At 40.8% G+C, this 27,116-nt stretch overlaps 1 protein-coding gene across 2 annotated transcripts; it reads left to right on the forward strand.

Moving 5' to 3' along the window:
* Nucleotides 1–1,703: 1,703 nt before the first annotated feature.
* LOC135528375 (adipolin-like) lies at nt 1,704–27,116 on the forward strand. 2 transcript variants are annotated; one of them, XM_064957412.1, is made up of 8 exons: nt 1,704–3,008; nt 14,271–14,375; nt 14,940–15,051; nt 15,382–15,569; nt 16,613–16,721; nt 16,955–17,048; nt 23,980–24,058; nt 25,747–27,116. In XM_064957412.1, the coding sequence occupies exons 1-8, from the start codon at nt 2,835–2,837 to the stop codon at nt 25,843–25,845; spliced, it is 960 nt and encodes a 319-aa protein (XP_064813484.1). In that variant the 5' UTR covers nt 1,704–2,834; the 3' UTR covers nt 25,846–27,116. The 2 variants fall into 2 exon arrangements, with proteins under 2 accessions (XP_064813484.1, XP_064813483.1); XM_064957411.1 differs by having other exon boundaries at nt 1,707–3,008; nt 15,379–15,569.

Consider the following 27,116-nt stretch of genomic DNA (forward strand, 5'->3'; position numbering starts at 1 on the left):
CCACTATTTTGGTGTCCTGGCTACCAAGCTGTGAACAGCATGAAGCTAACCCATGCACATGCTCAGATACTGTGTGGGACTATGTGAGAGCGACGTCTCACATCTCGCTCATAACAATATTTGCTGTGCTGCTTGTGGCAACATAATTTAGCTGAGTCTACCTTTAATGATATACAGTCAGTTTCAAAAGTATTGGGACAGTGACACATTGTTTTGTTGTTGTTTTGGCTCTGTACTCCAGCACTTTGGATTTGAAATTATACAATAAATATGCAGAATGTCAGCTTTAATTTAATTCATATCAGGTGAACTGTTTTGTCAGCTTGGGGATTTGAACTTGCAACCTTTCGGTTACTAGTCCAACAGCTCTAACCACTAGGCTACCCTGCCAAACCAATGTAGTCACAAGCCTGATGTAGTCATTGCGTGCTATCAATATAGGACCAAATACTTAACTTTTTACTACTTAAATACACATATAAGTAAATTTGTCACAATACTTTTGGTCCCCTAAAATGGGGGGGGCGGGACTATGTACAAAAATTGCTTTAATTTCTAAACGGTTCACTCGATATGGATGAAATTACCCTCAAATTAAAGCAGTCTGCACTTTAACCTCATAGTGTCATTGTATCATTTCAAATCCAAAGTGCTGGAGTACAGAGCCAAAGCAGGTAAAAATGTGTCACTGTCCCAATACGTTTGGAGCTCACTGTATACCCATTGATTCTCGAAGAACGTAACTTATAAATGCCTCAGGAGCTTAGTTCAATTGCCGTACCACAACAGAACCCAACATTTAAGCTTATTTTATTCCAATATTTGTAAACAATGTAAATGTAAACAAACACTAGGCCTATAGCCTCAAAACATGGTTAGAACGATCATTTTGAGATCATGGATGGTCAGTCCTTGCACCCATACCCCTGCCTACGAATTTGAGAGTGGTTCAATTTCTCCAGGCACATCCATCAGCTTTTTACCAAAACTGAGGTAGGGTGTCCGATTTGTTATTATTTCAGGATTCTAGCTTTAATGCATGTACAGCAGGTATGTGTGGATCCCATGCATGAGAGGAATTTGTTTGAAATGTAAAAAATTCTGCTCTTGGCATAAAAAGATACATTTCTCTTGAAAACATTTAACATCGCTCTCAAGAGAATTATTCCTTATTTGAACTGGTCTCCACATACATTTTTTGACAAAGGGATCAGCATCAAGAGATTTACTATAAACCATGTCTTACTCTTTTTATACTGTGTTTGTTTATGTAACAATCAAATGTAAGTGAGTAACAATACATTCCACAACATTCCAGACAGGCTATTGTATGAGGCGACTCCTTGTAAAAGCAGATCCTATTTCAACACCTATTAAAAACACGAGAACAAGTACATGTAGCCTACATGTAACCCCCCCCCTCCCCCCACCACCACCACCACCACCACCAACATGGGACAATCAGATTTGGCACTTTGTCAAACAACAGATTACACAAGGTACGTATATAAATTCCTGAATATGATTTGGATCCAAACACAGAGCTACACACACACACCACACACACACTGTAGTTTGTCTGCCAAAGAACCTCCTCAGTTTTCCAAAAAGGAGTCAAGCATTTCGTCTATGAGATAAAACAGAGACTGAACAAGCCAGCGGGGTTGCCAATTCACTGATGAGAAAAATAGAGGCAGCTAGGGGAAGGAAGAAGAGAGAGAGAGAGAGAGGGAGGGAGTGACGATAAAACTCCACTGTGAGCACTCCTGTAAGCTCAGTCACAGAGAGCAACAGAGAAGGAGAGAGAGAGTGAGAGTGTGTAACGAGGCAAGGAAGCAACAGGGACTTACCACACACACTGACACACACAGGCAGACAAACAGGGCTCTCTGAGGTGAAATTGCACATGTTTTTGTCCCCCCAGAGCAGACGGACTGGGTTGATGAATGAGCAGTAGTGAGTTATGTACAGCTGGGTGTCCTGGACAGCAGAGACTGTGTTGCTAATAACCCTCAAAGTGTTTTTAACACCACTTTGAGGTTTTCTCTCTGGATCTGCTGCTGCGGGGGACCAATTTTATACCCTTTAAGGAGAAAAGAAGAAGGAAACTCTCAAAGGCTAAGAAAATTGGACCATCTCCAACTCCCCGTGGACTTTTTTTCATTCTCGGTCTACTCCTGAGGGAAGCACGTGTGAGGAGGACTGAGGGATTGAATGCCAAGCGGTATTCTCTGAAGAAAATCCCAACAATTATGGGACTTCCACTTTACCCAACTATCGAAATGCTATGAGGAAGATCCATTGCTCAGTGTGAGAGGAAGAGCAAGAAAGAGGGTGATAAAGAACTCTACCATCCACTTCTACCCAAGGGTTCCCTCCCTCCCCCAGCTTCAAACACCCCTCCTCTCTGCCTCTCTCTCCTTTGCCCCCTGCATCCCCCTCCTCCCCCCCACAGAGCAGAAAGCGTGAAAAATCTCACTAATGGGTTTATTTGCTGTCAGATCTGTGCCGATCTGTCATTCCCCGGGACCACATTTCATAGTTGAGTAAGCCGCCTGGCTTTCTGGCTAGAGTTAGCTGTGCTCCAGCTCCAGCAACACACTGCTGTCTGGCTCAAAGATCATCAGGAAGAGAGCAGCAGCAGGCAGCCAAACCAGGAGTCAGTGTTGTTGTAGTCCTCCAGTTTGAGGTCCAATCATCTTGGTTGGGGTCCTTGCATTTTTGTAACCGGGCAACAACATTATTATTCCCAATCGTTGGACAGTTTGGACAGACCACTGGGTCAGTTGATCAAAGTTTCAGGGATCTTTGGGTTGATTTAGTGTTTGTTGAAGATGTGGTGTGGGCCGCTGGCCGTGCTGGCTGTGGTGTTCTGGACCCAGTTTGTCCTGCTGGAAGGGGTGGATGCCAAGAAGGAGAGGAAGAGGACACAGGAGACCCCCCCACAGCACACAGAGGCATACAACACTACCCTCTCCAACAGCGAAGAGGTCGGCGGGAGCACCAAGGTAAATTTTGATTTGAAACGGACTAAAAAAGTGGTTTTGAAGTCACCAGCACCAGCCTCTTTGCTCTGTCGATCTGCTGGTGTATTTCAAACTTCATGGCCGAAATGTGTATATTTGGTCTGATCCTAGGAGTGCTGAACATCAGAAGAATGTTTATGATTAGTACGTGGAATATGTCATGAACTTTATTAGCGGTTTTGGATTGTGACTTTTGATTTTCATAAACCTTATCTTATTAATATCAAAGTATAAACCTCATAGAAAATAACATTGTGGTAGTGCTACCTAAATTGAAACAACCTGCTAAGTGATCTGATCGCATTCTCTTAACCTTGGAGTCTATTCTGAGATGTATACTTGAGCTGATAATTAACTTGTTCAATTATGGACTGCAATGACTGGCTATGGCAGGTAACATGCTCTGACAGATTTATCTGGACTTGATTCAGGCTTTATGAATGTATCATTCATTTCAAAGTGTTTTATAGAGAGAATGAGTGTAGTGGTGTAGTGGCAATAGACCGTATAGAACAGGTTTGCCCTACTGGGTCAAGCCTGAGAAAGTGAGTTGTGCCTGAAATGTGTGCAAACCTAAATGGATGACTTCCTGAAGAATGTGTGGAATGTGGGATGATCAATGCACCAATTAGTCCTCACTATGGGGGGCTAACACCGATTTCCCAGCCTATCAGATTTAAGGATTGTATATTGACAAATCGGGGCTCAAGAGGGTTTGAATCAACGTGAATTAGGGATAAGATGTGACAGTTTAGTCTAAATTCTCTAAATGTGTAGCCAAAGTATAGTATTTATTTAAATATAAAATATGGACAGTAATTTGGCATACAGATAGAAACTTGTATTTTTACACCAAAAGTACAATATGAAAAAGGTGTAGTAAAAGTTGTTTTCTGTTGAAAATACACCATGTGGTACTCGGGTAAACACAAAATGCTCCGTTGCCACTGATTCATACATCTACTTTTCATTTATGTTTCCCTGTCCAAAAACAGCATTTGACCTTTCACATTCTTATTTATTGGTTTATTGCTGGTATTACATATTTCCAGGAGTTTCCAATGAGGTATTTGTTTTGCCTTGAGCCCACCCATTGTGTTGGCATTCTCAAACAACCCTCACTGCCCAATCCGCTCAATACCAGCCCTTCCTCCCAGTCCAAGCTCTACCAGGTTGTCTCTCTGCCCTGTTGGTTGGTTGGTTAGCCTATGACTTTTATTTGCCATAGATAGAGTGGGGATTTGTTTCTGTATTCTCAAGAAGAAGAACACATTAGTCAGCCCTAGCCTGTCTCATTGTGATCTGGCTGTGTTTATTTGACTTGGTTTGCCCTGTAAAAGCAGAAGGCTCTGAAGGATGACCTTGTGTCAACCCCCAGGTTGCTGAAGACTGAGGATTTCTGCACCCCACTGGGATATATCTGTTCAGTTCTCTCTCCCATCTATCCAACCCGAGCCCAGGGTGTCTCTGTCTCCATAGCCCCCCTCCGCCCCCCTCCATCTCTCCCCCCATGGTCCAGCAACAGGCCACAGGCAGACTGCCATGATGTAGTTCCTGGGAAAGTTAGGTGGGCAGATATTTAAAGAGCTTTGGCAGTACTGTTCCCAGCCCATTGATGCTGTCATTCACAGGGCCAGTCTGACTCCGCTGTGTCTGGGACATCCGATAGGGGCGGTGTGGCCCAGAAGAACTGGGGCAGCGTGCCGTGTAAGCCCCTCACAAAGCCCCATAGAAAGGGTCCTGAAAGAGGACACCTCGACAAGGATTAGCCCCCTGTGCCCCCCTCACTTACATTCTTTTCATCTTGTCTCCCACAATCTGAGGGTAATGACATAATCACTCCTAAGACCCTGTGTTATGGCAGATAGTGTCTCGGCCAAATACTGTCACCTCTAGTTGAGGACCCTGGGGTTTAGACTTTACACCTAAGGTTAAAGAGGGTAGATGTTGAAGGTTAGACAATGCAACAAAACTAATTTAGGCTACATAAGACTCATTAAGGCTACAGAAATTGAGCACTTCTTATTGTAACGTGGTCTTAGGGATATTTCTTTAATTCTGTACGTAAATCTGTGAAATTCCATTTAGTATGATAAATGACGTTACGTTAGGTTACGTTACGTTAGGTTACATAATGAATGCAATATTGGTCGTAGGATCATTGGTCATATAGTATCATACATCTTACCTGGTCGTACAATAGCATATTAATTGAATCATGTGACCCATCATACATCCTGGAGGACGTATAGTATTGCACATCTTTATCTGATACCAGGTTGCTTGTTGCGCTGTAAAAACAAAGGAGAATTACTGGGAAAATTTACGTTGGCGGTTAGGGGAACTAAGAACAAAGATTAGGAGAACTAAAATGACAAATGTTTGGAGAACTAAAACAACAAAGGTTAGGCGAATTTACTTTTAGAATAAGGGTTAACTGAAGAGTTAGCTAAAATGTTCAGTTTTCTCTGACACGACTCAAAAATTCAACCTTTGGATTGCTCGAGTGTGCCTTTGGATTGCTCGAGTGTTGCGGATTATGCCCACCCATCTCTCCGACCAACCTCCCTACATTAGTTTCTGTCTTAAGTAACTAGACCATTAGTAGGTATCATATGTCTTGGGGATGCTCAGAAATACATCAAGTATATTTCGTATTGGCTCTGAGGCCAGGCTGCTTATTATGCATTTTGTATGGACAATGTCACAGCAAAATGGAATGCTGTATCATCCAGAGTTCAATGAAAAAGTATCCAGTAAAAAACGAATGTCTACCATGCCAACTGCAAGCAGTGCTTGGTAGCTTTATTTCATGATGGAATCTTAGTTTGTTCAAGTTTTATCACTTAATCCTCAGACATTTACATTCACTCAGTCAAGGGAAATATTAGCATTCTTTCTAACAAAGATATCTACGTATATTTCAGGATGTGGTGTATCCCTGGAGATAATCCAAATTCATTACAGTTTTTGAAAACATAGCTTGTCCAAGAGAAGGGGTCTCTTGGCACAACTTCCCCCGGGTATGGGGTAAGTTGAGCTGTGGGACAGGGTAAGTTAAGCAGAGGGACAGGGTAAGTTAAGCCGCCTACACATTTCTGTACTGAATGAAATATTACCACTACCATTTTAAAACCATGCCTATCTTTATTTCCCAAACACAATTCACCACAATCACTTTTTTTCATCTTTTGAATCATTTTACACAGGCTTTACACCTTAACACATACTTTGTACTTTTTAAACACTTTTAACACAGGGTCTGTTGTTACCTCATATCCCAGCGATAATGCCTTGCATTACAACTGCGAAGAAAACACTTACATCTGCTCAACCATTGGCTCAAATTAATCCATGACCATTGGCTCAACTAATTCCAAGGCAAACATTTATACCATATTAGCACACACAGCTACAAGGATACGATTTCATGCTAGGTTTAGGACCTTATATCGAATGTATAGAAGAGTCTTAAAACTATCTACTTTGGTTTAGATGAAACCTCTAACACAATACATGCATTTGACTTGGTGAAAATCAGTTTTTTGGACCTAACTTGCTAACCACTTTTTCCATGTGGTTTCTTCCTTCACAGACTTTATGAAATTCTGACCTCTTCCTAAATATTTGGTCAAATTATTCATTTTGTGTATGTTTGGCTCAATTAACCCCTTTGGCTCAACTTGCTCCACTCTCCCCTACCTGTAATGTTTTGGAGAAAACAACCTCCTTATTAAAGTGATGTTGGCAGGAGAACACCGGCTTGTATCTTCAAACAAGCCAAACAGTTTATACATTTGCATGTTTTTCTTTTTGCTCATGCAGTGGAAAGTCTTCTTGTGATGGCATTCATTTTGTATCTGGCCCAACCCCAGTGAGCGCTGTTGGCAGGATGCAGCAGACCACATTCCATCAGAGATTTTCCATTTGAAATTGATCACAATTGAGGTGTGGAGTGGTGCACTTTGTGAAATTTGGTGAGATGATACAAAGCAGTAACCTTTTGTTCCAAGCAGTAATTCTTTTGCACCAAAATCAACATTATGTCTGCTAAAATCGCTGACAGCACAACACATGTATTTTCTTCTACCATTCTTTCTGGGCATGTCTCGAAGTAATAACATAGATGGGTAATGGTTCACAGTCCATTCTATCATGATTTCACTGACGAGCACCGTAAATAGACTGTGAGGGCAGAACTGCGTGAACAATATATACATTTGGATGTCACTTCTTTCCAAAGTGCAGTGAAATCTGTCCGTGTTGAGCAGCAAAGGGCTCGGTCAGTGAAGGCAGTAGTTGAGGCAGTCAAATCAAACATCACACCTAGCGTGTTGAGTAATGGCTAATCAGTGCCCTGGGGGAGGGCTTGAGTTTCCCCTCTCTCATCCCAACACCATGATTAATGAAGGGGTGTGTGGCACCGTTTGAATTGCCCCATACACAGGGGACCGGACCCGTCACCCACAAGAAACACTAGGCCCACTGACACAATGGGTGCACACACACAGACATAGGCTACACACACACACACACACACACACACACACACACACACACACACACACACACACACACACACACACACACACACACACACACACACACACACACACACACACAGAGAGTTAGGTAAGTAGTAAAAAGTTACAAACAAACACCTCATCTCTCACACTTGTAAAGGAAGTATAGCCCACTAAGCTTGCCCATCCCCATATCCAACCACAAGTTTGGAAAGGGTCCGATAAGGGTCCCATAGTGAGAGTATGACTTTTATAACATGTCGTAATGATCATTGTGTAGTTACACATTGCACGATCAATTTATGCACTGATTGAAATCCTGACAGACAGCGATAATAACAATAAGCAGCCATTTGTCATTAAATCTAAAATCTACAAGTAAAATAAACTGTTAGGACGATATTCCCCTGGAAATAAAATGTTTAAAAAAAATATATTAGGCAAAGAGGTCCTGTTTTATTTGGATGACCTCTTATTTTAATAACTTCTAATTGATGCCAGATTTATAGAAATCCCTTAATCTTGCCTGATACGTATCATGTGCTGATCATGTTCCTCTACCTCAGATTCACATTGGACTGGAGTCTTGAAAGTAAAGAATAATATGAGGGTGTCTACGCCTACTGCCGTGCAAATGATTGTTAAAATGTTGGCAATCCTTGAAACGTTTTCAGAGCCATTGTTGTTTTGTAGCAAGAGTTATGTATTTTTTTTTCCTGTGATATTTACATCAGACCTACATTTGACTGGTGTTGAAGCCAGGGAGAATTTGGCATCTATTCAAATTTGCCTTTCAGATGAACTATAAATTACATTTTTATTTCTCTCTTATATTTTGTGCTTTTCTACTTACAACATGTTTTTAATACCTCATAAAGTAAGTGAGCACAGTACTTACACAATAAAAGTGCTTAAACCTAACAGAACGGAGGACTCTGCACTTATGTGGTAGAGCGGAACCACAAATGGAGGCTATGGAGCACATAAGAGTAGAAATGATCTCATGAGTATCTACAATATCTACCTGGTGCATTCCACAGTGAATAGAACCATGGAGCATAACTCAGACCTGGGATCAAATACTATTTGAAATATTTGAAAATACTTTGAGTGTTTGCTTTACCCTGTCTGGAGTGCCTGGTGGGCATGATTTGTATGCTTGGGAATCCTCTATTAGTTCCATTGCAAGTTCAACCGAGCACAAAACGTTTTTCAGAACGTTGTGCTCTACAAATTAAGTATATCAAATAGTATTTGAACCTAGGTCTGGAAAAATGGTTCAGTTTTCAGTTTGATATGGAAGTGGAACCAGAGTCATTTTTAATGGATCCTCTTACCTACCACAGATACAGGGGGAAATAGCCCCCATTTGAGCAATTTGAAGACTATAATTTGAACACAAAGCAGGTGTGTCAGCAATCAGACTCTCTTCAGATTTTTTGGGGACTTAAGCACAGTTATTATTCCCTAGGAGGTTTCATGAATACATTTGATTGCTTTAGTAGCTCTTACATGTCTTCACTGGAAAGGAATGCACATTCAAGGTTTGCATAAATATCTACGGCATGTTGACACTGCAGCAGTTGTTTTGTGGAAAGAAAGGAAAGATGATATGACGGCTACACCAGAGGAATTATGTGCACGTGCAGCATACCCACAAATACTGTGACTTGAAACGGGCTCCATCCTTTACAGTCGTATCATTTGATCATTTGATAGAGATCATTTGATAGAGATCATTCATCTAGAGATGAAAATGGTGTCTACGTTTCATGTGGTTTATATGCAAAAGGCCAACACTTTTCTCATATCCTCAACAACTTTTATGTGACATCTCTACAAAGTTAAAGTGCAGCGTTGCGTGCAGGGTGCACCAGTTGCACGGGTTGCACGTCTAACCATATTTAGTGTTGTGGTGGTAAATCCTCTTGTCTATGAGGTGCATCGGGGGAGAACTGCGGTGGATTGGATGCTCATTAGGGGGGAACGGGTGGATGCGTGACGGTGGGGAAGTATTTGGGTTCCCCCTAGCCCAGCCCTACTGTAGCCTGGGGATCCCTGCCTCCCAGGATGCGATAGGCCCTCCCTTAGTTAGCCTCCTAAACGCATGCATGGATGACTGCAAAAGGACTATAACGATATAAAAACAAGGGATTTAGGAACGCCTCGACATCATCCTGTCCCACGTCAAACTAAATATGTACCTGTTCACAAAACATACATTAGACATAATCTTACAAGCTTATTTGTTGGTGTGGCTGGTGCACCCTGCTCTCACATTTACATTTGTTTGGTACAAACAGTAGGATAAAAACACGAGTCCATTCCAAACATTTTATTTTAAGAGCTTTGTCACGGACTAGTCAGTTAACATTACAAGATATTGTTTGCACGGTGTAGGTATTTTTTTTTTCTGTATTAGTTGGTGCATTTTAAGCAGTAAATTATGGATACTTAGTAATAAGTTAATAAGGACAATTAAATTAGAACAAGCTAAGAAGTTATGTGCTATACCGTTATGTCTACAGAGGCGGCGGCGATGCTTCTTTCTCATTCTTAAGGATTCAGAAACTACCTGCTATGTGGAGTGCTGTTCTGGTTGAGGATCTATTGCAGCCAATGAGACAAGTTTTAACAGTTATGTCTGTGGCTGAATTCCAAATGACACCCTATTCCCTACATAGTGTACTACTTTTAATCAGGATCCAAGGCCATATGGCACCCTATTCCCTACATAGTGTACTACTTTTGACCAGCTCTGGTCATTTGGAACGTACAAAGTGTTTTTGATGGCATGCTGCCCCAGGGACATATTTCCCTCCCTTTCATTGCTTCAAATAAAATTCTACCTAATTTCACCAAGCTACATCACAAACATACAAATCAAATCAATTGTTGTTTGTCACATACATGTGTTTAGCAGATGTTAATGCTTGTGTTTCTAGCTCCAACAATGCAGTAATAATCCAACAGTTCACAACAATACACACAATACACACAACCTAAAAGTAATGGAATTAGGGAATATATAAATATTAGGATGAGCAATGTCAGAGTGGCATAGACTAAATACAGTAGAATATAATATAGTATATACATATGAGATGAGTAAAGCAAAAATGTGTAAACATTATTAAAGTGACTAGTGTTCCATTATTAAAGTGGCCAGTGACTTCAAGTCTATGTATAAAGGGCAGCATATACATAGACTTGAAATGACTGGCCACTTTAATAATAGAACACTAGTCCCTTTAATGATGGAACACTAGTCACTTTAATAATGGAACACTAGTCACTTTAATAATGGAACACTATTCACTTTAATAAAGGGATTATTCATCACAACTGTTTCCTGAATGATCATGGATATAATGAAGCAATAATTAAATTGGGGAATCGCATACATTGTAGGTAGGCTATTACATATTTGCAACCTTACAAGCAATGTTCAACAACATAGTGTTGCAAAAGTGTCACGATATTGTACATCATGCATACAAACTGGGATGTTCATCATATATAGTGGTCACATATTTGTAAGTAAAGTTCATTGCACTATAAGGATCGGGGCATGTAGCAATATACACCATCCCTTCGGTATGAATAAAGCCCCCACCGATGAGGCAGACAAACAGTGTTTGATGTTCTTAGGAATACCTTTTTTGTTTAACACTTTAAGAATGTCTGACACATTTTCCAAATCACCACTGGAGCGGTGTGCTCTCACAGCTGTTGAAAGACACGGCCATTGGATGGCACTCATACAACAGCCGGGATCAAAGGGAAGTTCAGATTGATACCTGTATCTATCCTGTTCACTTTGTTCATGTGCTGTACGCGCTGATATGAAGGTATGTGAGTGAGAACATTGTTTAATTTGCGCCACAACTCAATAGGAACTGCATTGAACATACAGTAACTGACAGCTTTCCTATTTCGTCATGCGGTGGGATTTTAATTTCTCTGTGTATGGACTCAGTCCTTCATCTGGGGAATATTGAAGATAGTTTGCCTGAGGTGCATTGAATCATCATTTCTTGCCAGCTGTGGGAAGCGCCACCATCTATCACTATTGGATGTCATGGTAGCAAAAATATTATGCTGAGTGACGTACAGCGCGATCAATGAAAGTGAGGAATGTGTGTCCATACTAGAAAGACAAAAGACTTGAACAGATCTAAAAATCCTCATGATTTAATGTCTGACGGATGCACTCCTGACACCAAATAGCAATTCTCATGATATGTTGTGTTACTACACACGGTATAAAAGTGTCAAAAAAAAAAGGTGATTTGCTCCATTTTGCAGTTCGAATAACAGTTATAATTACCTTGGTTACAGGCCAACTTCCTAAAATATCGAAAATCCTTTAGGGCACGATTTTACGCGTTTAATTACACATGCGCGTGCTAACAATACAAGACGATAACAAGCAGAAAGAGAGGCCTCCTGTCCTGACAGTGCTATTGTTATGCGGGGAATAGCTACGGCAGCATATATAATTATAAGTTGCATGTGTGGGCTGACTTGAGGTGGTCTAAAAACATCTGACATACAGTACGATGATCTATGTATGACATCAATGTGAGAGGAGAGGTGCAGTTATTTTGAGACTTGCAGGATGAACCGCCAGGCGTATTGTTTAAGGTCCTTGTTTTGCGTTTCACTCGCTGTCAATGTTCAGTGTGCATCACTTAAATCAAACAGAGTTGTCAGAGAGGGTCCTCAGCGATTATTGTCGGTGTTTAAATCAAACGTGGGGTTTAGGAATAGAGTTGCAGGCAGCTCTTTCAGATTCTTTCGGCGTCTCAAACGCAAATAATTTTTCCTATGAGCTTTTAAGGTCGGTATGAAAGTGAGAGGTATAATTAGAGATAATTCCTATGCAGCATGAGCTGTAGAAAGGAGAAAAAAAGGTTCAGTATAACCAATTAAATGGCCCGGGCAGTGTTGCAGTGTTATGGAAAAGATGTGGTGGATTATGCAGTAACAGTATCTTTGGCTTGACAAAATCTGTCTGCCATTTATCTGTCTCCAGGCTTCGAAAACACAACAAAAACCCACAGACGTCTAACAAGCACAAGGCACTGGGTTACTTAACTTGTTTATTTTGTCTGCCGTCACAAGAAAAGAGAGACGAGAGAAGACGGAGAGAAAAACAAACCCAAAATATAAAACCTTTTTTTTTATTCCAGTATATTGAAGACAAGACAAACAAGGGGCTACTTTGTTGCTTTTGAACAGAACAAGAGGTGAGTCTCTCTTTCTGTCAAGAAAAAGGGGCATGTTAGTTTTGCAGATAAGTGATCCGTGTCCTCCTGCCAAACCTAAATAAATACAATTTCAGACAGCTCACCTCCATGGCTTGTCTTAATCTCCTCTTTTATCTCCACCACAGTCACTTGATGTTTGGGGAGGAGGAAGAAGGCCTTTGCTTGGGGAGGATTCAAGGCATTTTGTGGTTATAGGAATTCATACAGCATCGCTTTTCACCCAAATGAAATAACGTCAGCCAGGGTGGGTTAGGGTTAGAATTATTTGGTGGCAGAGGCCTTTCATTTTTGATAAATGAGATATGCGAGGGTGTTTTTCTTCAACATCACCACACATCCAGAATCCCTGCATGTCAATCAAAGGTCTACAATCATTACCACGAGCATGAGGGAGTTTCCGCTTAGAAATCATGTACGTCCATGCACTTCTTTAGCAGCCTCTGTTGACTTTTATGGTATGCCTCCATATCTATTATTGTGTTCATCAGGGTCGTTTCGGTCAATTCCTTCCTGTTATAGCTTACATTTTCAATTGTGTGCCAAAAAAAGAAAGAAATTTCATTGCTGGTATGTTTGTAGCTAGACATAGGTGAAAGTGTTGATGGATGTTTAGAAATCTTGTCGTAGGCTAATTGGTCACTAAAATATCCTATGGATAGAGTCATTTTTCAGGGAGTCCTGAATGCACGGTATGCTCATGGAAATGTTTGTGGTGAAAAAAATAACTTCAGAAGTCTTGTTTATTTTCCTCTGACCCTATTAGGCAATTAAGAATTGACGTGGCACCTGAGTGAGTTATCTGGAGAGAAAAAAACAAGCAAAACAGGGAAAGTCTTGGGGGGGAAAAAGTGACTGAACATAATTGGCAAAGTGAAAGATACGACACAAAAAGCCTTCTTCCCTCTCTCTGGAATGGCAGTAGATCGGCAAGGAGACATGGAGAGAGAGAGAGAGAGAGAGAGAAAGAAAGAGAGTTCACTTAACAGTGTGACCTGCCTTGATGTCTGGCACCATTTAATAGTATCTTAAGGCAAGATTTTCCAATGGAGGGTAAGCAGAAATGATGACTCATTGGATTCAGTTACATAGTTACAATACTTTGCATTGTGTGCCGGTGGGCGAAATGATTCCAGACTGAAATATCTGATGAATCTTGCAATTAGCACTGTTCTCCTTAAAGAGCCGTTTTGATTGAGGAATAAGAACAGTCTGGGACAAGCTTGATTGTAAGTACATTCTGGCAAAACCCTTAAATCACACTTTATTTCACTGGGCACTTGTTTAATGCTCACCATCAATCAGCCAGGTTTATGTAGGTACACCTGCCTCTCCTTGTGGCATCATTGATTCATAGTAGGCCTGTCTTCGTTGCAAAATCAGACCTCTGAAGTGGTTTGATGTTGAATGAAAAATGTCTCATGGGTTTCTCTGTCTCATGTATCCTATAGAATCCTGACAACCAGAGAGTGGATCCCCTGGGATCATGGATGGACTTTGTGAAACGACCTGTAGGCAACTTCCCTGGGAAGTGCCGCAAACGCAAAAGGCCACTGGTAAATATCACAATGGCTTCAGTAGTGGTTCAAAGAAGCTAGCTGATCAAGCACCGGTTCGTTCAGGGTAGCCTAGTGGTTAGAGCATTGGACTAGTAACCAAAAGGTTGCAAGTTCAAATCCCCGAGCTGACAAGGTACAAATCTGTCATTCTGCCCCTGAACAGGCATTTAGCTGTCATTGAAAATAAGAATTTGTTCTTAACTGACTTGACTAATTAAATAAAGGTTTAAAAAAATGACATTGGTCACGAAGCATCTAGTACGATACATAAGTAGAATATTGTTTGTTTGAATATTGAAACAAGTTTCTGTTTCAAATCGTGTTCACAGCAGTGGAGGCCGGCTCATACTAATGGCTGGAATGGAGTCAATGGAGTCATGTATCAATCACATGGAAACCACATGTTTGATGTGTTTGATACCATTCCATTGACTCCCTTCCAGCCATTATTATGAGCCTTCCTCCCCTTAGCAGCCTCCACTGCTGTACAGCAGATTATCTTCTTATTCATATGATCCTATATTATTATGTAATGTGTTATTATTTCCTGGTCTCTGTCAGCCCGGGCCACCAGGTCCTCCTGGCCCCCCAGGCCCCCAGGGACCACCTGGATCCCCCGGGGCAGAGGTCACCCAGGAAGTCCTCCTCCAGGAGTTCAAAAAGATGATAAAAGGTGACATCATATAAAGTCCTAAAATGGCATATAAAGACTCAACATGTGATAAAGTCTGATCTCGTCCTTTGCTGTGTATAAGAGGACTCATTGATTTCAAGCCATTGGTGATGGATTGTTACTACTGATGGATCATTGTCTCAGTGAAGGCGGACGTATTTCATTAGTACCTGACCATCCACGGTAGAGATTGGGTCAGCAAGCTCACTGCTCTATTGGTGTACTGTAGTGCCAGAGAACGTTTTTTCCTCAAGTTTAAAGTCAAGTCCATATTCTTGTCATCTTTCTAGTTGAGATGATCTCATATTCCTTCTGTGTTTTAATCAGAAGCTACAGAGAGGAGAACTGCCGCAGTGGACAGGCAGACCAGTACCAGTCCAAGTCAGATACCCACGGCCCACATCGCCCTGGAAGGAATGACCTCTTACAGGCGGATAGAGGAAGCCTTCCACTGTAAACTCAAAGGACCTGTGGTTATTGACAAGAAGACACTGATGGAGTTACAGAACTTTCAGACGGTACGTTTTGGAGGAACAATCGACACGTTTGTTTAGGATTTAGACGTTTGTGAAGTATTTGGTCACCCCCCCCCCTTGAACATCTTTTGGATCCTCTTGTCTTACTCTTAATCATTCAGTACACAACATCAAGCCCATATTAACATACACAATCAGGTTTCGATCTCTCTATTTTCTTTCTGTTAGCCGTGTTTGAATATTGGGTTTGATGATTGAACCAGCGATGATGTATAAGAATGATGCCAGGAATCCTTAAGGATCACCACATCCCTACAGTCTGACAAAGCAGTACCAGGCTGGAGCTCAGACTGGCTTCTTGGTCAAAAATGCAACGCTCCACATCACTTTCTGGTCTCGGCATACAAAAGGCACTCTGTCTGTGACTTGGAATGTGGTGTGGAGAGGACAAATTTATACACTGTTTAAATTAGCATGCTGTAGTGGAAGAACTATGCCCAGGGATATTCTGAGGCGGGAGGTTAAAGGGGCAATCAGCAGTTGCTACATCCATTTTTAGATTTATAAATGAATGATATATACCCATTGATTCTTGAAGAATATATCTTATACAGTTCTCATGAGCTTAGTTTAACGGTCGTGCCCCATCACAACCCAAAATATAAGCTTGTTTTACTCCAATGTTTGTTAACAAAGTAAATGTAAACAAACACTGTATAGCCTCGAAACATGGTTAAAACTATAACTTTGATACCATGGATGGTCAGTCCTTGTATTCATAGCTCTGTCTATGAATTTGAGAGTGGTTACATTTCTCCAGCCCCATCCCTCAGCATTTTACCAAAACAGTGGCAGGGATACGCTTTAGTATTGTTTCAACTGCTGATTGGTCCTTTAAGAGTAGACATATACCAAGTTTATGAAATGTCAGTTGGAAAAGTTCGGATTTGATTTCTCCGGTGTTCACTTTGGCAGACGTATAGAAAGCAATTGAGCCCAAATTCGAGATGTAAAACTTGTTATTTTCGATCTGTCACTCATTGTATAACTCTATTCCGCATGTCACATTGTATTTCTCCTTCCAGCCTCTTGCTAAAGGTGCCTTCCTCAGAGGGACAGGAATGGACCAGTCCACAGGGCGATTCACGGCTCCCGTCACAGGGATCTACCAGTTCTCTGCTAATGTTCATATCGGTAGGGAATACCTCTCTACAATAAGGAAATCTAATTAACAAGGAATCATCTTGGGAAATATATTGATTTGGAAGTTGGAATTCAATATTGAGACAATGAATGAGGCCCCATTTCTACAGATATTTTGCTAAAATATGATATATTTTCAGAGGACTCTGTGGCCATTTATTCAGAGAGGTGTTTCTGAGCTGGATAATGTCTGACCTCAGATGAACTCTGTTTTCTCCCTGAAGACCACAATGAGGTGAAGAGGAGTAAGAGTCAGCTGAGAGCCAGGGACAATGTGCGAGTGCTGGTCTGCATCGAATCCCTGTGTCATCGATATACGTGAGTGCCATCAGTCTCAGTCAGTAACACTTCACTGTAGGTGTCCTTTGGAATGAATTCATAAAGGCTTTATCACAGCTATATAGCATAATGTAACGTTTGTCATAAGCTGTCATAAGTAGCTTTAAATAGTTATGAGTAATGGCAGAAGATGTAATTCAACTTGTTTTGATGGGTGTTACAGATAACTGTTCACCCTGTTGTCATATGCTCTAAAGTCAACTGTTAATAACAACTGCTATTAAACAGTCTACATGACACCTTATGCAGTATGTTGTCACATGCTACACAAGAGTCGACATACCATGTGTTAGAGCAGGGTGTTATGTCATTTACCAACCTCTTGTGTCACATTATTACATTTCCTGGAATGATTGATGTCATGACCATGTCATATGACATTAATTTGAGGTGTTATAAAACAGTTATGAGTGTGCTTATACCACAGGATGAGTTGAAACTATCACAAAACTTTACAATTCAAAGGATCTCCAACAAACATGGGCAAATGGGAGCACATATGTACTTAATATTTTCTTTATGTTGACAACGAGACAATGAACAGCTCCGAGTTGAACCAATCAGACCATGTCCAGATGTAAATAAGGACACATTATAATGCCATCAACTTGCAAAAAACAAACAAAAAAAACACACAAACATTTTTAAACGAAATGGAATTAAATAGAATTTTACAACAAAATCAAGGTTGCTGGGGCACAACAGGATTTGTGACCGTAAAACCATCTGAATAATAATGACCCAGTTAGGTTGAGTTAAATAAGATTTGTTAAGATGAAAAGGTAATTGTGCAAGTAAAATAGGATGTAAATGTGTAACGTGACAAAGAGTATGTTTTTTATTTATTTATTCCACCTGTAGCTAGTGAAGTTCGCTAGCTAGTGCTAGCAGATAGCTAACGTTAGCTAGATAGCTAAAGCCGTCCGACAGTTGCGAACTGTGGCTATTGAACCTTGCCTTTCAGTGGGGGAAATTTCTTTGTACCAAATTAAATAATCAAGAAAATCACAGAGACAGAACCCACATTAACATTACCAGTAACAACAACCACAGTGCTTACATTAACTTATGGTAACCCACCTAACGCCATCAATATAACAATATTACCAAAAGTGACAACAGTTCAGAACATAAAGTAACCAGTGATCTAAAGTTTAAATGAAACAACGTTTCACACACATAGTGCATTATTTTCAGAGATAGCTAACAACAGCAAGTGAGCTGCAATAAAAAAAAAACTGTTCCCACCCATTACAAGTTAAAATGTGATTGGTTGATTCCACTGTCACTACAACATTCTTCTATCAAGCTTCTGAGGGCTTAGCGCCTGGTGAGCTATCTAACTAGATTTATCTCAACAGAAACCACCAATGAAAAATCCTGATTAGATGTTTTTTTCTCCTCAGTTTTAACCCTTTCCAACACAAACGGAAGAGATTAAATCAAAATGTAATTGAAAAGAAGAATATAATCAGAATGTAACGACGTTCTTCTTTAGTTGAAAGAGAGTCGGACCGAAATGCAGCGTGTAAGTTACTCATGTTTATTTAGTGAAGACAAACGAACGAACTATACACGAATAACTAATAAATACAAAAATAACAAACAGAACGTGAAACCAATTACAGCCTGACTGGTGCAAACTACACAGAGACAGGAACAATCACCCACGAAATACAAGGCGAAAACCAGGCTACCTAAATACGGTTCCCAATCAGCGACAACGAGAATCACCTGACTCTGATTGAGATCCGCCTCAGGCAGCCAACCTATTAACACACACACCCCTAATCAACTACAATCCCAAACACTACAAACCCCAATACGAAAAAACAATACATAATAACCCCATGTCACACCCTGGTCTGACTAACTAATAAACTAAAACACAAAATACTAAGACCAAGGCGTGACACAGAATACCATTGAAATATTATTCAAAAGATTAAATTGAAATGAAAATGACATTTATATTTAAAAAATACAACAATTATTTTATAATTGGGCCTTCTCTGAATGTATAGATTGCCTTGACGGTTCCCCACTGCCATCCGTGGGTTGTAAAAAATAACGCAATTGCAACGTCAACTACTTATTACTTAGTTACCTGACTAACAAGCCATTTTTTTCATAATATACAGTGCCTTTCAGAAAGTATTCATAACGCTTGACTTTGGCAGGACGTCCAACCGGCCTCACAACCGCAGACCACATGTATGGCGTTGTGTGGGTGAGCGGTGTGCTGATGTCAACCTTGTAAACAGAGTGCCCCACGGTGGCGGTGGGGTTATGCTATTGGCAGGCATAAACTACGGACAACGAACACAATTGCATTTGATCGATGGCAATTTTAATGCACAGAGATACCGAGACAACATCCTGAGGTGCATTATCGTGCCATTCACCCGACGCCATCATTATCATGTTTCAGCATGATAATGCACAGCCCCATGTCACAAGGCTCTGTACACAATTCCTGGAAATTGAAAATGTCCCAGTTCTTCCATGACCTGCATACTCACCAGACGTATCACCCATTGAGCCTGTTTGGGATGCTCTGGATTTACGTATACGACAGCGTGTTCCAGTTCTTGCCAATATCCAGCAATTTCGCACAGCCATTGAAGAGGAGTGAGAAAAGGTTCCACAGGCCACAATCAACAGCTTGATCAACTCTATGTGAAGGTGTGTTGCGCTGCATGAGGAAAATGGTGGTCACACCAAATTCTGATCCACGCCTCTATCTTTTTTTCTAATATACCTGTGACCAACAGATGTATATCTGTATTCCCAGTCATGTGAAATCCATAGATTAGGGCCTAACACATTTATTTCAATTGACTGATTTCCTTATATGAACTGCAACTCAGTAAAATCTTTGAAATTGTTGCATATTGCGTTTTATATTTTTTTATACCAGGGCGTGGTCCATTTTTTACAGCTCAGACCAGTGTATTGTCTCATTGTCAAACACTTCAAATGAATGTCACTTTACTTACGGTGTCTTTGCACATTATATTAAGGGCAGATGACATGGTTATGACATCGATCATTCCGTGAAATGTAATAATGGCACACAGAGGTTGGTAAATGACATAACACCCTGTTATAACACATGGTATGTAGACTCCTATGTAGCATGCAATAACATATGACATAAATCATGTCATGCAGATGGTGTAAAAGCAATTGTTATTAACAGTTGACAGAGTATATGACAACAGGATGAACAGTCATTTCTAACACCCTTTAAAAAAAGTTTATTTATGGCTTATGCCGTTACTCATAACTATTTAGAACTACTTATGGAAGCTTATGACAAATGGTATGTGCTATATAGCTGTTGTAAATTCTTTATGAATGCATTCATAAGGACACCTACAGTGAAGTGTTACCGTCCCAGTCTATTGATCATCTATGAACAAATCAGTATGATAAAGTTTTTTAAATTGTATTTATTTCACCTTTATATAACCAGGTAAGCTAGTTGAGAACAAGTTCTCATTTACAACTGCGACCTGGCCAAGATAAAGCAAAGCAGTGCGACACAAACAACAACACAGCAACACATGGAATACACAAGTGTACAGTCAATAACACAATAGAAAATCGAGTCTATATACAGTGTGTGCAAATGGCGTGAGGAGGTAAGGCAATAAATAGGCCATAGTAGGGAAGTAATTACAATTTAGCAGATTAACACTGGAGTGATAAATGAGCAGATGATGATGTGCAAGTAGAGATACTGGTGTGCAAAAGAGCAGAAAAGTAAATAAAAACAATATGGGGATGAGGTAGGTAGATTGGGTGGGCTATATACAGATGGACTATGTACAGCTGCAGCGATCAGTTAGCTGCTCAAATAGCTGATGTTTAAAGTTAGAGAGGGAAATATAAGTCTCCAGATTCAGCGATTTTTGCAATTCGTTCCAGTCACTAGCAGCAGAGAACTGGAAGGAAAGGCGGGAGAGATATACCTTCTGGAGCGTGTGCTACGGGTGGGTGTTGTTATCGTGACCAGTGAGCTGAGAAAAGGCGGAGCTTTACCTAGCATAGACTTATAGATGACCTGGAGCCAGTGGGTCTGGTGACGAATATGTAGCGAGGGCCAGCTGACTAGAGCATACAGTTCGCAGTGGTGGGTGGTATAAGGTGATTTGGTAACAAAACAGATGGCACTGTGATAGACTGCATCCAGTTTGCTGAGTAGAGTATTGGAAGCTATTTTGTAGATGACATCGCCGAAGTCAAGGATCGGTAGGTTAGTCAGTTTTACTAGGGTAAGTTTGGTGGCGTGAGTGAAGGAGACTACGTTGCGAAATAGAAAGCTGATTCTAGATTGGATTTTTGATTGGAGATGTTTAATATGAGTCTGGAAGGAGAGTTTACAGTCTAGCCAGACAACTAGGTATTTGTAGTTGTCCACATATTCTAGGTCAGAACTGTCCAGGGTAGTGATGCTAGTTGGGTGGGAGGGTGCGGGCAGCGAACGGTTGAAAATGATGCATTTGGTTTTACTAGCGTTTAAGAGCAGTTGGAGGCCACGGAAGGAGTGTTGTATGGCATTGAAGCTTGTTGGGCCAGATGTATACAGAATGGTGTCATCTGCGTAGAGGTGGATCAGGGAATCACCCGCAGCAAAAGCGACATCATTGATATATACAGAGAAAAGAGTTGGCCTGAGAATTGAACCCTGTGGCACCCCCATAGAGACTGTCAGAGGTCCGGACAACAGGCCTTCCGATTTGACACACTGAACTCTGTCTGCTAAGTAGTTGGTGAACCAGGCGATGCAGACATTTGAGAAACCAAGGCTATTGAGTCTGCCGATAAGAATACGGTGATTGACAGAGTCGAAAGCCTTGGCCAGGTCGATGAAGACGGCTGCACAGTACTGTCTTTTGTCGATGGCAGTTATGATATCGTTTAGTACCTTGAGCCCGTGGCTGAGGTGCACCCGTGACCAGCTCGGAAAACCGATTGCACAGCGGAGAAGGTACGGTGGGATTCAAAATGGTCAGTGATCTGTTTATTAACTTGGCTTTCGAAGACTTTAGAGAAGCAGTGCAGGATGGGGTGTAGGGTGTCACCCCCTTTGAAGAGGGTGATGACCGCGGCAGCTTTCCAATCTTTAGGGATCTCGGACGATAGGAAAGAGAGTTTGAACAGACTGGTAATAGGGGTTGCAACAATGGCGGCGGATAGTTTTAGAAAGAGAGGGTCCAGATTGTCTAGCCCAGCTGATTTGTACGGGTCCAGGTTTAGCAGCTCTTTCAGAACATCTGCTATCTGGATTTGGGTGAAGGAAAGGCTCGGGCAAATAGCTGCAGGGGGGGGCTGTTGGCCAGGGAGTTTTTGAAAGGGGGATGCTTATTTAAGATGGTGAGGAAATTACTTTTAGAGAACGACCAGGCATTGTCGACTGACGGGATGAGGTCAATATCCTTCCAGGATAACCGGGCCAGGTCGATTAGAAAGGCCTGCTCGCAGAAGTGTTTTTAGGGAGAGTTTGACAGTGATGAGGGGTGGTCGTTTGACCGCGGACCCATACCGGATACAGGCAATGAGGCAGTGATCGCTGAGTTCCTGATTGAAAATGCCTTCAATATCTAGTCATCCCACTCCAAACGTTTTCAACATATGACCATATGGTTCTGATTTGTTCTGGCTTTTGCAACATACTTGGAGTCTAGTAAAAACAAAACAATACCAAAACTATTTTTGCTTTACCCCCAAAAGAGTTAGCTAATCCATTCTATTGTCTGCCAGGGCAGCCTTTCTTGTCGTGTTCTTGAGGCTCTATATTGACAGCAGTCATTGAATCCAGTTTTATGAGCTGTTAAACAAGTTGTTTGTTATGCGTTGTGTGGAACAAGTTAGACATTTCCTGTGTAAAAGTGAAGCACAGCTTTAATAAATGAAATGTCCTCTCACTTCTTCCCCTGGTCCCTTTCGCCTCCAAAATCATTCTAGACTCACCTTTGACACCTGAGAAACGCTGCTGCTGCTTCCAACACCACAGGCCAGGGTCGTTTATCATCATAGCAAAACATTTTGCAATGAAGAAAAGGAACATTTCATATTGGAAAGGTGCAGGTAGTCCCTCACTGTTTCAGTCCTATTTTTTTTTCAAATTGGTTGCCGATTGAATATGACCCTGAATAGAGAAATGCCCTTTTTGGGATGTGTGAAGGATGAATTTTACACACTCATTTGTAAATACTAGAATATTACACACCCATTTTCGGTGATATGAGAACTGTTGTTCACATTCTTTGGCCTTTTTTGTTTATATAAAGTAAGCAAAATCTGAAATGTTGAAACGAACAGTACCCAAGATTTCCTCCATATATACAGGCCAACAACCTTGCTTCACAACCTGGTATTATGAAAGAAATGTATAAATAATATTGTTATCCGAAAAAGTGGGCTCATTCTTTTTTGCCTTTCCACCCCTATGCCTCCAGCCTGTCTCGCTCTCCCACACATGAAAATGCAGAGAATGTGAAATGAGGCTCATTGCGATGGCAGTTCAAGTGAAGACAAACATGATTGATTCACCATAAAAATGTTGCGTTTTCCACGAAACAGGAGCCAGTGGTCTCAGCAAGAGTTGTAACGACTAGACTCCACGCCTACTCTATTACATATTACTCTCTGCACTGCAGGCTTCATTAAAGACTCACTGTAATGATTATGATGATTCAAGACTCAAAATGAAGCAATGGCTTGTTTATTTAATGTGTACAAAAACATATTTTGCATGAAGTATCATGCAATTAGATGATTTCGTTTCAGAACCTGTTAGGTGTGTATAGATTAAATAAAGTTATTTCGAACAAATATAAAGTACAGGAAAAAAAGATGATGTTTAATTGTCAATCATTTTTTGTTTTCTTCATCATTGCAGGTCATTAGAGATGATTGTTGGATTGGAAAGTAACAGCAAGATCTTCACAGTGAATGTGCAAGGGTTACTAGAGCTACAGGTAGGCTTATATTTATCAAACCACGTTCACCATTTAGATTCTCCAGTAGGGTTGAGCTGAATATAAAGCCTTTTAGAAGGGTTGAGAAGTATAATTACTATTGTACAGTCATGGCCAAAAGTTTTAATAATGACACAAATATTAATTTCCACAAAGTTTACTGCTTCGGTGTCTTTAGATATTTTTGTCAGATGTTACTATGGAATACTGAAGTATATTTACAAGCATTTCATAAGTGTCAAAAGCTTTTATTGACAATTACATGAAGTTGATGCCAAGAGTCAATATTTGCAGTGTTGACCCTTCTTTTTCAAGACCTCTGCACTCCGTCCTGGCATGCTGTCAATTAACTTCTGGACTACATTCTGACTGATGGCAGTCCATTATTGCATAATCAATACTTGGAGTTTGTCAGAATTTGTGGGTTTTTATTTATCCACCCGTGTCTTGAGGATTGACCACAAGTTTTCAATGGGATTAAGGTCTGGGGAGTTTCCTGGCCATGGACCCAAAATATCGATGTTTTGTTCCCCGAGCTCGTCACCAAACTGTTCCTGGATGTTTGGGAAAAGTTGCTATCAGAGGATGTGTTGGCACCATTCTTTATTCATGGCTGTGTTCTTAGGCAAAATTGTGAGTGAGCCCACTCCCTTGGCTGAGAAGCAACCCCACACATGAATGGTCTCAGGATGCTTTACTGTTGGCATGACACAGGACTGATGGTAGCGCTCACCTTTTCTTCTCCGGACAAGCTTTTTTCTGGATGCCCCAAACACCCGGAAAGAGGATTCATCAGAGAAAATTACTTTACCCTAGTCCCCAGCAGTCCAATCCCTGTACCTTTTGCAGAATATCAGTCTGTCCTTGATGTTTTTCCTGGAGAGAAGTGGCTTCTTTGCTGCCCTTCTTGACACCAGGCCATCCTCCAAAAGTCTTTGCCTCACTGTGCGTGCAGATGCACTCACACCTGCCTGCTGGCATCCCTGAGCAAGCTTTGTACTGGTGGTGCCCCGATCCCGCAGCTGAATCAACTTTAGGAGATGGTCCTGGCACTTGCTGGACTTTCTTGGGCGCCCTGAAGCCTTCTTCACAACAATTGAACCGCTCTCCTTGAAGTTCTGATGATCCGATAAATGGTTGATTTAGGTGCAGTCTTACTGGCAGCAATATCTTTGCCTGTGAAGCCCTTTTTGTGCAAAGCAATGATGACGACACGTGTTTCCTTGCAGGCAACCATGGTTGACAGAGGAAGAACAATGATTCCAAGCACCACCTCCTTTTGAAGCTTCCAGTCTGTTATTTGAACTCAATCAGCATGACAGAGTGATCTCCAGCCTTGTCCTCGTCAACACTCACACCTGTGTTAACAAGAGAATCACTGACATGATGTCAGCTGGTCCTTTTGTGGCAGGGCTGAAATGCAGTGGGAATGGTTTTTTTGTGATTCATTCATTTGCATGGCAAAGGGGGACTTTGCAATTAATTGCAATTCATCTGATCACTCTTCATAACATTCTGGAGTATATGCAAATTGCTATAATACAAACTGAGGCAGAACTTTGTGAAAATTAATATTTGTGTAATTCTCAAACCTTTTGGCCTCGACTGTATAATGAGTTGTATTATCACTATAACAAAACAAATAGTAATCATATTCTTGTATTTAAAATGTTATTGTATCTCCTCAGGTTGGACAGTACACCTCAATATTTGTGGACAATGGAGCTGGGGCATCCATCATAATACAGAATGGCTCTGACTTCATGGGCATGTTGCTGGGTGTATAGCCTTACGTCCTGGCCTTGGAGCTGGGGGTATACCTTACCTCTTCCCATTGGACACCAGGGCCCTGGCCACGCAAGGCATCTGTATCTAATTGGACTACTAACAGACGCTACTGGCATATCACCATCCATGGAGGAGAAAGGACCGTTTTGAAAGCTTTAGGACTGTGTCTCTCCACAGACACCATGAAAGCAAGCACTCCCATGGGCCAAGAAAGACATTAAGTACATTCCAACAGACAAATCCAAATAGACAAGACTTCAAATCACTCAATGAAATGTTTTTATTTGAAAGGTTTTCATGTCAATCTATTCATTTGTATGGCAGTAAGTAAGTACAGTACATAGACCTGTGAGTGTGTATATACACTGGATGATGCAAAGATGCTCAGATGCATTGTATGAGATGCATGAGAGCAACATTTGTTCCGGTTTTGGGGGTTTCGTCACTGGTTATTTGGACTTATCAGGATTGGGCGAAGGCGGTGCTTAAACTGTTTCGCCTCGAGTGCTTCGTGCGTGTGCCCACATGGATCAGAAGGGGGGGGGGGGCTTTGGCTGAGAGTTTCCTTTTGTGAGGGTGGAGACTTCATTTTTGCTGTAACTCTCAATTTCTAACACGTATGAACACAAAAGTTAATCACACAGCTGACCAAATTTACACAACATTTTACTTCTGGGTTAACAGAGATTAGTTTCTGTTTGGAACTATTTTGTGGGATTCAAATCCAAACTAACCAATTTGGTTAGAGCGTTTAAATTAAATGTGAGTGTGTTGGCCATTCTGTTTTATACCGATGTATTTAATATACAGTGTTTCCAAGTTATTCTTATGCCAAATTATATAACTGCCATGGTCAAGCAGAAAAGATGTTAAATATTGTTTTATAAAATGCCAGTTGTTTCAGCAAAAGAGACTGATCATGTTATCTATTCAATTAGAAAATACTCACATATAAGATCTGTGTTGTGTATATCTATACGTTTTTTTTCCGCCATGTAGTTGATTAACTTTTCTGTAAATTATTATAATATTTAATTAATACACATGGTTAAGAATTGAATTTGGACGTACATGGAGTTTATGTTCAAATGTAACCACAAATGGATATTCATATCTTTTCTCACCCTAGGGATTCATTTACAGGTTATATAAAGTTTCAAGACTAGCACAGATTGGAGTACCATTATGTCTTATACTGATTTACTTTTTAATAACTAATACAGTATGATATATTGTAATGAGATCAAAATTAAACTATGGTCAAATATTA

This window comes from Oncorhynchus masou, chromosome 33 (assembly GCF_036934945.1).
Source record: "Oncorhynchus masou masou isolate Uvic2021 chromosome 33, UVic_Omas_1.1, whole genome shotgun sequence".
Classification (NCBI taxonomy): domain Eukaryota; kingdom Metazoa; phylum Chordata; class Actinopteri; order Salmoniformes; family Salmonidae; genus Oncorhynchus; species Oncorhynchus masou.